This window comes from Rhamphochromis sp. 'chilingali' (assembly GCF_963969265.1).
Source record: "Rhamphochromis sp. 'chilingali' genome assembly, chromosome: 4".
NCBI lineage: Eukaryota > Metazoa > Chordata > Actinopteri > Cichliformes > Cichlidae > Rhamphochromis > Rhamphochromis sp. 'chilingali'.
In genome coordinates, this window is record NC_137948.1 from 1,388,254 (window position 1) to 1,403,187 (window position 14,934).

At 45.7% G+C, this 14,934-nt stretch overlaps 1 protein-coding gene across 4 annotated transcripts in view; it reads left to right on the forward strand.

The window, feature by feature from the left end:
- Positions 1-14,934, forward strand: part of glra3 (glycine receptor, alpha 3) — a 54,533-nt gene that overhangs the window by 15,251 nt on the left and 24,348 nt on the right. For all 4 annotated transcript variants that reach the window (XR_013971519.1, XR_013971520.1, XM_080881283.1 and 1 more), the window contains exons 2-3: positions 4,173-4,309; positions 5,833-5,900. Coding sequence is in view for 2 of the 4 variants with exons in the window: in XM_080881283.1 (XP_080737409.1) it covers positions 4,173-4,309; positions 5,833-5,900 (205 nt within the window). In the remaining 2 variants the exon portion in view is untranslated. The remainder of the gene's footprint in view (positions 1-4,172; positions 4,310-5,832; positions 5,901-14,934) is intronic.

Genomic DNA, 14,934 nt, shown 5'->3' on the forward strand with positions numbered 1-14,934 from the left:
CTGGTCCCTTCACCTCAAAGCGTGCGAAGAAGTGGTTCAGCTCCTCTGCAAGCTCCGCGTTACCCTCAGTCAACGTGGTATTGCCAGGTTTGTAGTTGGTTAAGTGCTGAACTCCCTGCCATACCTGTCGTGAGTTGTTGGTGGTGAAGTGGTCTTCGATCCTTCTCTTGTACGCTGCCTTGGCCTCTCTGATGCCTCTTTTCAACTGAGATCTGGCTGCACTGTACTGCATACCATCACCGGATCTAAAAGCGGCGTCACGTTGCTTCAGCAGGACCTGGGCCTCTTTAGTCATCCAGGGTTTCTGGTTGGAATACACCCGGAGACGTTTGTCCACAGTGACACTGTTGACACAGAAGTTAATATATGAGAGCACTGATGTTGTGTGCTCTTCAAGGTCCTGATGTTCGAACACGCTCCAGTCCGTGTTTTCAAAACAGTCCTGCAGCTGATGTGATGCACCTTCTGGCCAGGTTTTCACAGTTTTTGTGACTGGGGGGGCTCTTCTCCTAATGGGAGTGTATGCAGGGATCAACAGCATGGACATGTGGTCTGACAAACCTAGATGTGGTAGAGGGGTTGCTCTGTAGCCTTTTTGGATGTTGCTATAGGCTTTATCCAATGTGTTTTTCCCCCTCGTTGCACATTTAATATGCTGTTCAAATCTGGGGAATACTGACCTTAAATCAGCATGGTTGAAGTCCCCAGCTATAATGTGCACTGCGTTTGGATGGGAGTTCTGCTGGTTGCTTATTGTTGTGTGCAGAGTTATTTTTGGATATGTTCCCTCTTGTCCCAACTGACAAACACACACATGCACAGGAGCAGTTTCAGGATCATCAGGCTTTACCTTGGCATTTACCTACCCATTCACCCCAGAGTACACGCACACAGACACACACAGACACACACAGATCTGTATAGTTGGTGTTAATTTAATGCTAGCAGTGATGATTGTAATTAACTGTGATTAACATGACGATATCCTGTGACATTAATGGGTCTGCAGCACACGCATACATCACTTACATGAGAGGACAGCTCATCTGCCAACACACATCTCACGCAGTGTTAGAGGAGCGCACTGAGCAGCTTTGCTCTAAGTGTGCACATGCATAATAAATACATAATAAACTCAGTAATTCAGTGAATTGTTGACTTTATTCTATCACTTTGAAATTGTAATATAATTGTCGGACACTCTGTTGCTACAGTAACGTCACAGCAGCCATATTATTGGTCACATGATGCCATTAAAAACGCTCCAACAGCACAAACACATCCAGAGGTCCAGTAGACGTGAAGCTACAGCTACCTGTGTCACCATCCACCTGCCAGTCAAAGAGGCCACGCCCCCTAATAATCCAGACTTTAAGCCTTAATACGATTTAAACAGGTGAGTTATATAAATACATGCACGGATGTCCTGAAGCTATAGATCAAGAATTTTATAGATGTGAACTAAACTAGATGTGAATAAACCTTTTAGTTACATTTTACTGAAAAACTAGACTTAAAATAATTGTTAGCTTTAGGCCAGTAAACTGTAGACCCTACAATAATACATGCAGAGAAAACCCAACAGTCATATGATCCCCTATGTGCAGCACTTTGGCGACAGTGGGAAGGAAAAACTCCCTTTTAACAGGAAGAAACCTCCAGCAGAACCAGGCTCAGGGAGGGGCGGGGCCATCTGCTGTGACCGTTTGGGGTGAGAGAAGGAAGCCAGGATGAAGACATGCTGTGGAAGAGAGACAGAGGTTAATAACAGGTATGATTCAATGCAGAGAGGTCTGTTAACACATAGTGAGTGAAGAAGAAACACCCAGTGCATCATGGGAATCCCCGGCAGCCTACGTCTATTGCAGCATCACTAAGGGAGGATTCAGGGTCACCTGGTCCAGCCCTAACTATATGCTTTAGCAAAAAGGAAAGTTTGAAGCCTAATCTTAAAAGTAGAGATAGTGTCTGTCTCCTGAATCCAAACTGGAAGCTGGTTCCACAGAAGAGGGGCCTGAAAACTGAAGGCTCTGCCTCCCATTCTACTTTTAAATACTCTAGGAACAACAAGTAGGCCTGCAGAGCGAGAGCGAAGTGCTCTAATAGGGTGATATGGTACTACAAGGTCATTAAGATCAGATGGGGCCTGATTATCTGATTAACTACAGCTGTTCTGGGGTTGCACAGTTTTGCCTTTAGTTTTTCTTCATGTGGTAAAAATTGCTGTCACAGCTTCACCGATGATGATTTTATGGACGTGATGTTTGTTTTTTGTTGTGATAAGTCCTAAAAACAATAATACTTAAAAAGACAAACTGAAAGTAACTAAACTGAGTTAAAAACAAAGATCAGGTCAAAGCTGTCGTTAGTCTGCTCCTGTATCAGGCTGTAAACATGTTAACTCTGGGCTCGCCTGATTGGTTTATTCCCACAAACACATCTGGACCAGCTGCTGTGTCATCACTGCAGACTCGTCCGTGATGTTAGAGTGGTCAGATCCTTTCGTGCACGCTCTGCAGACGCTCAGAGCGCTCCACAGCTTGTGGTTTCCACCATTTCCTGCAAAGGTCAGAGAACAAATGTGAGCTTTTATGTGAAAGCTGATCAGAAGTGACACGGTCAGCGACTCCCACGGTTCAGCTGCGGTGATGCACTGAATTATGATTGAACTTTATTGTGGAGGGAGCTTTTTGGAGGCGTCGTCCTCAGCGTGTTTGAATCTGCTGTCCAATGCTCATCGAGTGTCAATAAGTGTGGGTGTGTTCTGAGCCCCCTGCTGTACTCTCTGTACACATATGACTGCGTGGCCACTACCAGCTCCACCACCATCATCAAGTTTGCTGACGACACCGTCGTGGTGGGCCTGATCTCTGATAACAACGAGACGGCCTACCTGAAGGAGATTAGGAATCTGGAGAACTGGTGCCAGAGGAACAACCTCCTTCTAAACGTCAGTAAGACAAAGGAGCTGATAGTGGACTTCAGCACTAAGCAGGAGAGGAACTACCAGACCCCCGTCATCAACGAGTGCCCAGTGGAGAGAGTGGACAGCTTCAAATACCTCGGAGTTCACATCACGCAGGACCTGTCATGGTCCTGTCACATCAACACCGTGGTGAAAAAGGCCCGTCAGCGTCTCTACCACCTCAGACGCTTGAGAGACTTCCAACTGCCCTCCAAGGTGCTCAGGAACTTTTACTCGTGCACCATAGAGAGCATCCTGGCGGGAAACATCTTAACCTGGTTCGGGAACAGCACCATGCAGGACAGACGAGCTCTACAGAGGGTTGTGCGGTCAGCTGAGCGCACCATCCGCTCCGAGCTCCCTGACCTGCACTCAATCTACAGCAGGCGGTGCTGGACCAAGGCCAGGAAGATGGTGAAGGACCTCAGCCATCCCAACAACAGACTGTTCTCTCTGTTGAGGTCAGGAAAGCGATTCCGCTCCCTGAAGACCAACACAGAGAGACTGAGGAGGAGCTTCTTCCCGCAGGCGATACGGTCTCTCAATCACACCACCACACAGTACTGACCCACACATATGGTTCTTACACACACACTGGACTTTCTGGACTTTGGTTTCACTTCATCACTTAAATCACTTTAAGCATATTTGCACTGCACAAGACATAATGTGGATTGCACAACACTGGACACTATATTCTTCATTTCCAGTTAATACTTGTACAGCTGCTGTTATTGTGTGTATATTTATTTATATTTATATTTCTTCATACATTCTTATATAGTTCTATATTGTGTATTTTGTTGTACAGTTATTTTATTTTCAACTTTAATTTATATATTTATCTTTATCTTATTCTTCCCAGTTAAATTTACCCTTCATTCTAATTTGTGTTGTACAGTTATTTTATTTTTAACCTTAATTTATATTTTATTCCTTCCTAGTTAAATTTACCCTTTTTAATTTTTCATATTTATTTCCTATCTTATTCATAGCCTTTTCCTTTTTTGTTTTCTTTAGGTCACGAGCAGTTGTCCAAGCATTTCACTACATATCGTACTGTGTATGACTGTGTACGTGACGAATAAAAATTGAATTTGAATTTGAAAGTGGAGTCAGATTCATAACGTAAGCGTTTAATGTTGGCAGAGAAGTAAAGTCCTCGTGCTGCGGCGATGCCGTGACCATTACGTGTGCTGTGTTTCAGTGACAGCGTGGCTCGATGTAAGGAGCTGGACCATGCTGTGAGGACACGCCAGGTCCCGATGTCTCCCTCTGACTTCCTGGACAAACTGATGGGGAGGACTTCTGGCTACGACGCCCGGATCAGACCGAACTTCAAAGGTAACTACAGAGACGTCCGTGTTTACTGCAGGAAGTCGTTTGGCCCGTGAGGAAACGTGCTGACGCGTGGCGGGCCGAGCCGCTTGATGCAGACGGCTCCCGGCGTTCGTGACTGAACTTTGAATCAGCTCCACGTCTGCAGCTCCGGCTTCACAGCAAGCCGGCTAAACATTCATGATTACTGATTATGAAACACCTGCAGCCATGTCACCTCCACTTTCTCCTCCTTCAGACGCAGAAACACACCAAGCTGCCACAACCGTTAGGACACACACAGCGCCTGATTTTATTCATGCGCTCCACATCAGTTCATCCAAGAACCGTTCTAACAGCGACTGCTGCAAAGAGAATAAATAATATTACTGGAGAGCACATTTCCACCAATCAGAGAGCGTGTTTGTGTTTGTTTCCACGCATGGACGCTCATCCTCTGTCAGAGTCTGTCGAGCCTACGAATGAGTGAGAAGCACAAACGTCCTCTCTGCTATGTGAACATCACACACATCTGCAGAGACATGAACATGGAGGTGAAGGCGGGACTTCCTGTTGAAGTAAAGATTAATTTACAGTTTAATGCAAACTGGATTTAAAACGATGTTGATGATTCACTTTCTGCCTAAAAGAAGAAAAACATGAGAATAATCTGCATTTCGTGTCTGGCGTGTCCCACAGCTTCGGTCTGTCTGAACTAACCTCAGACTGATGTGAAGTCTAAACTATTTCTCACTGATTGTTCAGTCACGAAGTCTTTCCTTTGACTTTCATAACTTCCTGCAGTCGCACCTGCGCTCTTTACGAGTTTTTATGTGTCTGCACATAAAAACTCGTAAAAACTTCTGCAAATCTGACACAAAAACAGTGACTTTGATTTAAAAAAGCACTTCTGAGAACATGAATGTATGTGCTGCGACAAACGTTTGCACAAATGTTCAGAAGCTTCACTAAAACCTCCAAAGCTCCTGAACATCAGAGCAGACAGGATGTAAACCACAACTGGTTGGCCCAGGCATGCGATCTTTTCACACATTCCTCCACCCGTTGCTGTGCAGCTAAGACGGAGGCAGACGTGCTGGACGCATGCTTCATGGTTCAGCCCAAACCTGCAGTGCTCGCCCCACGGCTGTGGTTCAACGGCTGCAGGCACGACTTAAAACACGTAATCCTTCATACGCTCAAGGAACGTTTTAGTATCTCTATATATAATGTGTAAACACACACACGTGTCGAGTATTCATATCTTAGTGAGAACGTCTAACCCTGAACCTAACCATCACCTGTAACTGTAACCCTGACACTAAACCACATTTAGAGTCTAAAAGATGCCTTCAAACTTGTGGGGACCAGGACCCCACAAAGATATGAATACACACACACACACACACACATACACACAGCAGACGTAGACTGACTGTTACTGGCTGAACTGGTGTACGTGCACCCAAACCAGTCCTGTAATCAAACACACACAGGAGGGAAGAGGTGGGCGGAGGATGAAGCTGACGCATGTCCTTGTCTCTCGGCAGGTCCTCCCGTCAACGTTTCCTGCAACATTTTCATCAACAGCTTTGGCTCCATTGCTGAGACGACCATGGTGAGTAACAGCTTCATGTTTGTAAAGCAGTCATAAACATATTGTAGCTTCCTCCACCTCTCAGGAACACTGGACACCGTCAGGTGGTGTTGCTGCTGCACTTTGCAGCGTGTGTTAAAGTCGCCGTTCGTCCTTGACTGCTCGATAGAATACTTGAGTGCACAGGGCCGAACGCTCAGCGCACGGAGAGGAAGCTGTCGGGCTTATTCAGCTCAGACATCACCAAACGCACACCGAGGGCAGTATTAGTAATTTAAGCCTTTCATCACTTCCTGATTAGTGAGTACTGTCGGCATGTTCTCATTCCGAGAACAGGAAACGCGGCGAGGTGTCATGCTCCATGACGCACGGCAGCGTCATTTTTCAGTGTGCACGCTCAAACCACGATCGCTGTCACAGGTCAGAGGTCATCGTTCTCTAAAAATGTTTGACCCGTCTTCATCACATCCATCTCTGGACCAAATCACAGCCACAGTCAGGACTCCCACAGAAGGCCTCTGTGTAATCGGGATTCATGAGTCTCACTCAGAAAAGATGCTTTTATTGTTTTAAGTCCAATCAAACGAGCTGCAGTGTCAACCAGAGCTTTCTCTGTGAGACGGTGACTAACCAGAGCAGGTCTGTGTCCGTGCTGGGAACACTGGGAGCTGGCTTCGCTTCCCGATGATGTGATTACTGTGAGCTGCGCTCGCTGCCAGGATGATCCCACCCTGCTGCGGTGATGCTGAGGTCCGGGCTCTGCAGGGTTGCTTTCACTGCACTGGCGCTTTGTGAAACACCAAGCCTCTGCCAATCAGAGGCTTCCGTTAGGCTCCCTGTTGTCGTCCGTCTGAGCTCTGCATCCGTCTGTCTTCAGTCTCTGTCCCCGGTCCTGGTGTCACGCTCACGCGTCGTAATCAGAGTCTCGCTGTGCGTTACTTCCTGCTTTAATTTGTTAGTCTCCTGTCTCGTGTGAGGCAGTTTTGCTTGTTCTGTGTCGTTAGTTAGATTTAGTTCACCTGAGTTCTCAGGTGTGTTCCAGCTGTGTGTCCCGTCTGTTTCGTTTCCTGTGATTTCTGCTCAGTGCAGTTCCTGGTTTCTGTTCAGCGATAAAGCTGTTTTGTGTTCTGCAGATGTCCACGTCTGCCTGCACACGGAGCGTATTTTCAAGTAGCTGATGTCCAAAGAAGGAGAGCTGCGGCTCAAGGCCACCGTAGAAAACATAAAACTGTGCGGCTCCTGTGCAGCACAGTGTTGTGTGATAAGAGGATTGTATATGGTAGTTAACTTGTAATCTGTATTTAAAGGCCAAATAATCAGTTAAAGAAAAGCTTCAAACTGCGAGCAGACAGGAAGTCACGGTGACGAGTGGAGACGATGACAGAGCGAGGCAGACAGAGACAGAAATCAGAAGAGACAGACGAACAGACAGGAATAGCAGATGTGCGCCACGGGCATTTACCGAGTCTGACAGCAAATACTTTAAAGTGACGTGAAGGCGGTCCGCCGTGCACGCGAGCTGCTTTGTACACCGATACGATACGCGCACACGAACGCGGCTGCAGACCAGGATCGGGTTTCGTGGTCTCGCTGCACCGACACTGTTTGAATGTCCCCGAATGCTCCGAGCGATGCACGTGGCCTCTGACGTTCAGGCAATAAAAGCATTTTTTCATCAGTTTTGTAACCTGTGAAAGTCACTCCAGCTCCTCCAGGATTTAGGAGTGCTGCAGAGCTGTCCCACCCTGTTAGGAGTCCCCCCGCCCGGCGGCAGGACAAACAAGAGTGCACTCGAGGAGACGCTGGTGGAATAAAGTAGCTGTGATTTCTTCCAGGATGTCGTGCATTCATACTTTATCAGCTAAGACATAAATTTACAACAACCATGGTGATTTCTTTCCCCTTAAAACACAATGCATATTCAGAACTTCACTCTGCAAATGTAGTATTAATATTTATTTTGGTTTGTCTGTCATTAAAAGCATCCGTGACATCACGACTCGCTGCACACAAACGATGCTCAAAGTCAGAAAACATATTCAGAGAGTAGAAGCAGGAAGAGGAAACAGGAAACAGGAAACAGAGTGGGACAGAGTGCTGAACCTTTCTCATCCCTCGTCATGTAAAAACTGCCTGAAAGCCTTCAGGCTGCTGACAGGTGGCCCTGAGTTATGCTGCTACAGGCTCAGGCCGCTGGGGGACTACCCATCATGCACGGGGCTTTTCTTTTCACACCTCATGTTTTTCACGTTATTAACCTTCATCTTTTTTGATCTGTCCGTGTCTCCCCTTTTCTCGTCTCCTCACTCCAACTGTTGGAGTTTCTTCCTGTCAAAAGGGAGTTTTTCCTTCCCGTTGTCACCGATTGCTGCTGCTACGGGGTCATGTGATCGGACTGTCTGCTTATCTGGTTAACAGCTTTAAAGTGATTATTAATAAAAACTGAAGCACTTGATGGAAAAAGCACCAAAACGCTGAAACATCTGCTCGTCACAGAGGCAGTCTCTGTGGGTTTATAACGAGGGAGCTTTGCTTTAGACGCCTGTAAACCCACAAATGTCTGAGACTTTACATCTGTAAATATAAGGTATGAAATATTTCTGTGGTCTGAACTGCTCTGACACCGGGTCACTTCCTGTGGCGTTCCTGCATAATCATCTGAGCAGAGCTGGTCGAGATCCGCGGAGCGCTCTCGGAAGATGGATGGACGAGCTGATGGATGACTGAAGCGACAAGGTCTAAGTGCTTTGTGCACCGCTGGGAGCTGCTCTGATGGAGCCCTGTGTGTGTGTGTGTGTGTGTGTGTGTGTGTGTGTGTGTGTGTGTGTGTGTGTGTGTGTGTGTGTGTGTGTGTGTGTGTGTGTGTGTGTGTGTTCACCTGTCACTGTATGGTTTATTGCAGTGAGGATGATTGAAGCTCTGTGGCTGCCTCGGTCATGAGGAGGGGAGCAGCTGTGATGTTTTCCCTGATGGAGAGCAGTTTGTTCAGTGACCTCTGACCTTAGCTGACTCAGATGCCAGTAATGGTTCCAGCTCCTCACCCATGTTTTCACAGTGTTAGTCGCAGTTGTTTTCCTCTGGAAGGCGACCACGTTCTCTTTTGTCCTCCTGACATTCAGGAGAAGGTGATTTCTGATGGACGTCTCCACCGAGCTCCTCAGCAGCTCTCTGCACTCTGACTCCTGCCCACCAGTAATACAGCGAGCCTCTGCAGGGTCACCAGCGAGCATGATTCAATGTTTGGGTCGCTGGAGTGTTAGGAAGTGGTTGGACATTGAAGACACTGGAAAACTAAAAAAACATGATTCTCACCGAGCCACCAGTGCCACCCAGGTGAGACTGAGCACGCTGCAACAGGTAGATAACAGCATCATCCACCCTCACAGCAGGGGCAAGAACCAGACTGTCCACCTCCGTGATATGTGACCTTCTGATCAACACATTTTTATTTTTTTATGTGGACTCGTTGAGTTTCTAGACCTTTTATCGCGTCTGTCCTCTTCACATGTGGCGCTAGGACACCACGCTCCCTGGACGTGAAAGCGTTAGATCTAAAATCAGCTGATGGGGGGCGTGGTCAAGCACAGTTTAATCTGGTATCCGTAAAGAGGAAGAAGACAGGGCAGCCATACGTCAGGTCAGGATTCAACCATCGCTCCTTTCACACAGCTGAGCGCTAACCGTCTGAACACGCCCACCTCTGCTAAGAACCCCAGAACGATAACTGGAGCAGAAACTGGGAGGGCGGTGATCGCACTGATGAGGACCGTAAACACGTTCATACTGAAAAGTTCAGCATCTGCATTTCTAGGAACATGTAGGCCTTCAGCACCGGTACATCTGAACCCAAAGTGCCCAGTTTGTCTTTGGATCGCTGTCAATAAAGTTCATCAAACATGTCACAGCTGCCCTAAATCAATATTATTGGTAATTACCGAAATCACTCTTTATATTTCTGAAACAGTGGATCCAAGAGCATGTCCAGACTCGTCAATCTAAATAATGTTTTTGATTCTAAAATATAATTATTGCTGTTGTTTCCATGCATTTTAAAAAAGCATAAAAATGTGGTTGAATTAGTGATAAATAGTCTTTCATTACTAAAGAAAACTTATAATGAATTCAGGTTGAGACGTCTCGCTCTTGTTCCGAGCAGTAAAAAGAGAAGTGACTGTAAAGGAGAGGGTGGACGTTACAGCGCGTCGTGATGCTGGACGCTCTCTGAGACTAACAGCGTGAGACATGAAGTGTCCTCGCTGTGCGGTCGAGTACACTTCAGAGTCGATGGAGAGACGAGTACTTAGAGAATGCACCGAGGACGAGGCGGCAAACGCAGGCTGACGGAGGCAGATGTCAGGAAACTCAAGAATTTAAATAGTAGAGACAGAAGGAAGTCCACTGCTGACCTTCAGGCAGAGATCAGAGTCTGACAAAGTCTCCAGTGTGAGTAAAAGCAGACGTCCATGCATCATCCATCCATCCATCCATCATGCATCCATCCATCCATCCATCATCCATCCATCCATCCATCATGCATCCATCCACCATCCATCCATCCATCCATCATCCATCTATCCATCCATCCATCCATCCATCATGCATCCATCCATCCATCCATCATCCATCCATCCATCCATCCATCATGCATCCATCCATCCATCCATCCATCCATCCATCATCATCCATCCATCCATCCATCATGCATCCATCCATCCATCCATCCATCATCCATCCATCCATCCATCCATCATGCATGCATCCATCCATCCATCATCCATCCATCCATCCATCATGCATCCATCCATCCATCCATCCATCCATCATCCATCCATCCATCCATCATGCATCCATCCATCCATCCATCCATCATGCATCCATCATGCATCCATCAACCCATCCATCCATCATGCATCCATCACCCCATCCATCCATTCATCCATCCATCAACCCAACCATCCATCCATCCATCCATCCATCAACCCATCCATCCATCCATCATGCATCCATCCATCACCCCATCCATCCATCCATCCATTCATCCATCCATCAACCCAACCATCCATCCATCCATCCATCCATCAACCCAACCATCCATCCATCATGCATCCATCATCCATCCATCCATCCATCCATCCTTCCATCCATGCATGCATCCATTACTTAAATATTTTAGAAATCTGTCAAACAGTTGTTTAAAACAACAGCTATATTACTATTTATTAGTATGATAAACTGAAACTACTAAAATGTCCTTATTCACACATGATAACCAAAGAATAATATCTATTTTTAAGGCCTCATTTTCCTTGATATCAGTATTCTTTTGCTATTGAATATTGAAGACTTCCCAGCTGTTCCTAGAGCCTAATTTCTAATGAAACTTTGGTGCGATCCATTGTTGAATCCACTAAATCCCAGATCTGATCAGCAGCATTCAGCGGGACTTTGAATTGGCCCGTCCTTCAGTCCCAGGACTCCAGATTCTTTTTCCTGCTCAAAGACTCTGCACAGCTTTAAAGAATGGATGGATGGATGGGTTGATGGATGCATGATGGATGGATGGATGGATGGTTGGGTTGATGGATGGATGGATGGATGGATGCATGATGGATGGATGGATGGATGGATGATGATGGATGGATGGATGATGGATGGATGGATGGATGGATGATGATGGATGGATGGATGGATGGATGGATGGATGGATGATGATGGATGGATGGATGATGGATGGATGGATGGATGATGGGTGGATGGATGATGGATGGATGGATGGATGGATGGATGGATGATGATGGATGGATGGATGGATGATGATGGATGGATGGATGATGGATGGATGGATGGATGATGGGTGGATGGATGATGGATGGATGGATGATGGATGGATGGATGGATGATGATGGATGGATGGATGGATGGATGATGATGGATGGATGATGGATGGATGATGGATGATGATGGATGGATGGATGGATGGATGGATGGATGGATGGATGATGCATGGATGGATGGATGGATGATGATGGGTGGATTGATGGATGATGGATGGATGGATGGATGGATGATGATGATGGATGGATGGATGGATGGATGGATGGATGGATGGATGGATGATGATGATGGATGGATGGATGGATGGATGGATGGATGATGGGTGGATGGATGATGGATGATGATGGATGGATGGATTGATGGATGATGGATGGATGGATGGATGATGATGATGGATGGATGGATGGATGGATGGATGGATGGATGGATGGATGATGATGATGGATGGATGGATGATGGATGGATGGATGGATGATGGGTGGATGGATGATGGATGATGATGGATGGATGGATGATGGATGGATGGATGGATGATGGGTGGATGGATGATGATGGATGGATGGATGGATGGATGGATGGATGGATTGATGGATGATGGATGGATGGATGGATGATGATGATTGATGGATGGATGATGGATGGATGGGTGGATGATGGGTGGATGGATGGATGGATGGATGGATGGATGATGATTGATGGATGGATGATGGATGGATGGATGGATGATGGGTGGATGGATGATGGATGATGATGGATGGATGGATGGATGATGATGGATGGATTGATGGATGATGGATGATGGATGGATGGATGGATGGATGGATGATGATGGATGGATTGATGGATGATGGATGGATGGATGGATGATGATGATGGATGGATGGATGGATGGATGATGGATGGATGGATGGATGGATGGATGAATGAGTACCAAATATAGGTAAAAGCAAACTATGCAGAGCAGATAAGATGGAAATGATTTGTGTGGAAAAAAGAGTAAAGCTACTTCAGAAATAATAGCTGCAACAACAACAATAATAATTGTTCACATCTTAAAGGGCACGCTGTCAGGAATCCTAGAAGCACATCAAACATGTCCTGATGTAGCACTCATCCATCCGAGGGGCTGTGGAGGTCTGATAGAGATCTGACACACGTACACCCCACTGATCAGTACAGCCGATCAATCTTTAAACATGAAAACTCTTAATAAGCACTCTTATATTCATGAAAACATCTATTTTGGAGTTATGAAATTATAAACACACCTTTAATAAATAAAAATATGTGGTACTATTTGCTAAAAATGCCCGGGTCAGCACCAGTTTAACTTCAGCTGATGTGTCTTCAAGTCCTGGACAAAAAGTCAAAGCTCACATTCTTTTAGCAGCTTTAGTTCATTTTTAGGGTTTAAACGATTTTAAATGCAGGAATTTATAAAAAGTACCTTTCAGAGAAACATCAGTTTAATGGCAACGAGTCAGTGTTTGTAACACCTTTTCTTTGTTTAACACACTTTTCCCCCAAAACAGTTTTAGCATCACATCAGACAGAGGATCAGAGCTCCAGAGTGATTTTTTTAACACACAGTACCACACATACTGTACGTGCGCACGCACGCACACACACACACACACACACACACACACACACACGCACACACACACACACACACACTCACGCACACACTCTCACACACACACACACACACACACACACGCACACACACACACACACACAAACACACGCACACACACACACACACACAAACACACGCACTCACACACACACACACAAACACACACACACACACACACTCACACACACAGGGCTTAGAGCCAGGTTGGCTCACTCGGCTCCACGCTATCTCTGATAAACAGATTTACTTTTGTTAAACAGTTTTTTATTTGTTCACTCAGTCTCTCCATCCTCTTTAATCCACAGTGTGTGTGTGTGTGTGTGTGTGCGTGTGTGTGTGTGTGTGTGTGTGTGTGTGTGTGTGCGTGTCTGCACAGAGAGACATGATGATGGTTGTCCTCACTGGAACCTTTTTCAGTTAAACCCTGTGTGAGAAGGTTTTTGTGCACCTGTGCGTCGGTTTACAGCCGACCCCTTAATGTGCTTGAATGCTTCAGTTTTGGTCGCTTGGGTGCAGTAAACACCCACAGCTTATCTTAAGCATGCGTTTCCAGTGGGTGTGCTGGCTGCAGAGGTGGACGGGTGGACGTAGCTTCTGTTACCTGTTGGTTGGGTGAAGATTTCACTCAGAGCAGCTCCCTGCTGTCGCAGACAGATGACTGTGTGGACAAAGGGAGCACATGTGCTTTGTCCTTTTAAATATGCCCAGGATTATTGGTTTTAAAATGTTTGAATTATTAGCCGATCGCACCACATTTCTTAAATATCTGAAGCAAGGACTGTGGACGGAGCTCTGGGACCAGAGGTGGTGCTGGAGCAGCAGCGCTAAAGGCAGGAACACCTAAAGAAATGCTTTGAATGTCCTTCAAGAAGCCTGAAGAACTTTTCCTGGAGATACTCAGAGTTCAGTCTGTGCTGAAGGATAAAGGTGTTCACACCAAACGCTCACTTTACAGCTCGTTAGACTTGGACACACACTGCTTTTGCCTGATTTGCTGCATTTCCATGTATGTTTGCACATTTCAGTCTCAGAGAAACCAAAGCAGTGAGCTTAAACACGCGATGAGAACGACGTCCTCTGGGAATTTTCCTGTGATTCGTGACAACAGCCGACACATTTACAGCGGACTAACACTACTACACAGCAAATCCAGCATGTCCAAATTAACACTGTCGGATTTGATTTCAACACTATTAAAGTGTCTATATGGGTCCACACCAGAGAGTGTTAATTTAACTCTTTTTGGAGAGTTGGTACGTTAACTCTGATTTAGTGTTAAACACCAAATCTGTCTGGAGTTGATAATTTAACACTTGGTGTTAAGAGTTTATATATTAACTCTCAAAGAGTATTTTAGTTTAACTACGTAAGAGTTATCTTCTAATTCATTCTAAAAAGCAGGAATTTTACTGTTCTGAACTTCTAGAAATTTCTTTTGGAAATAAACATTTACTAAAAAGATGCAATGGTTTTTGAAAAACATTTATTCTGAACTGTGCACCACAATTTCAAAACATTTTCTGAAAGATGTAACAGTACACGTGTTCTCACTTTCATTAGAATTGTGTTTATCAAAAGGTC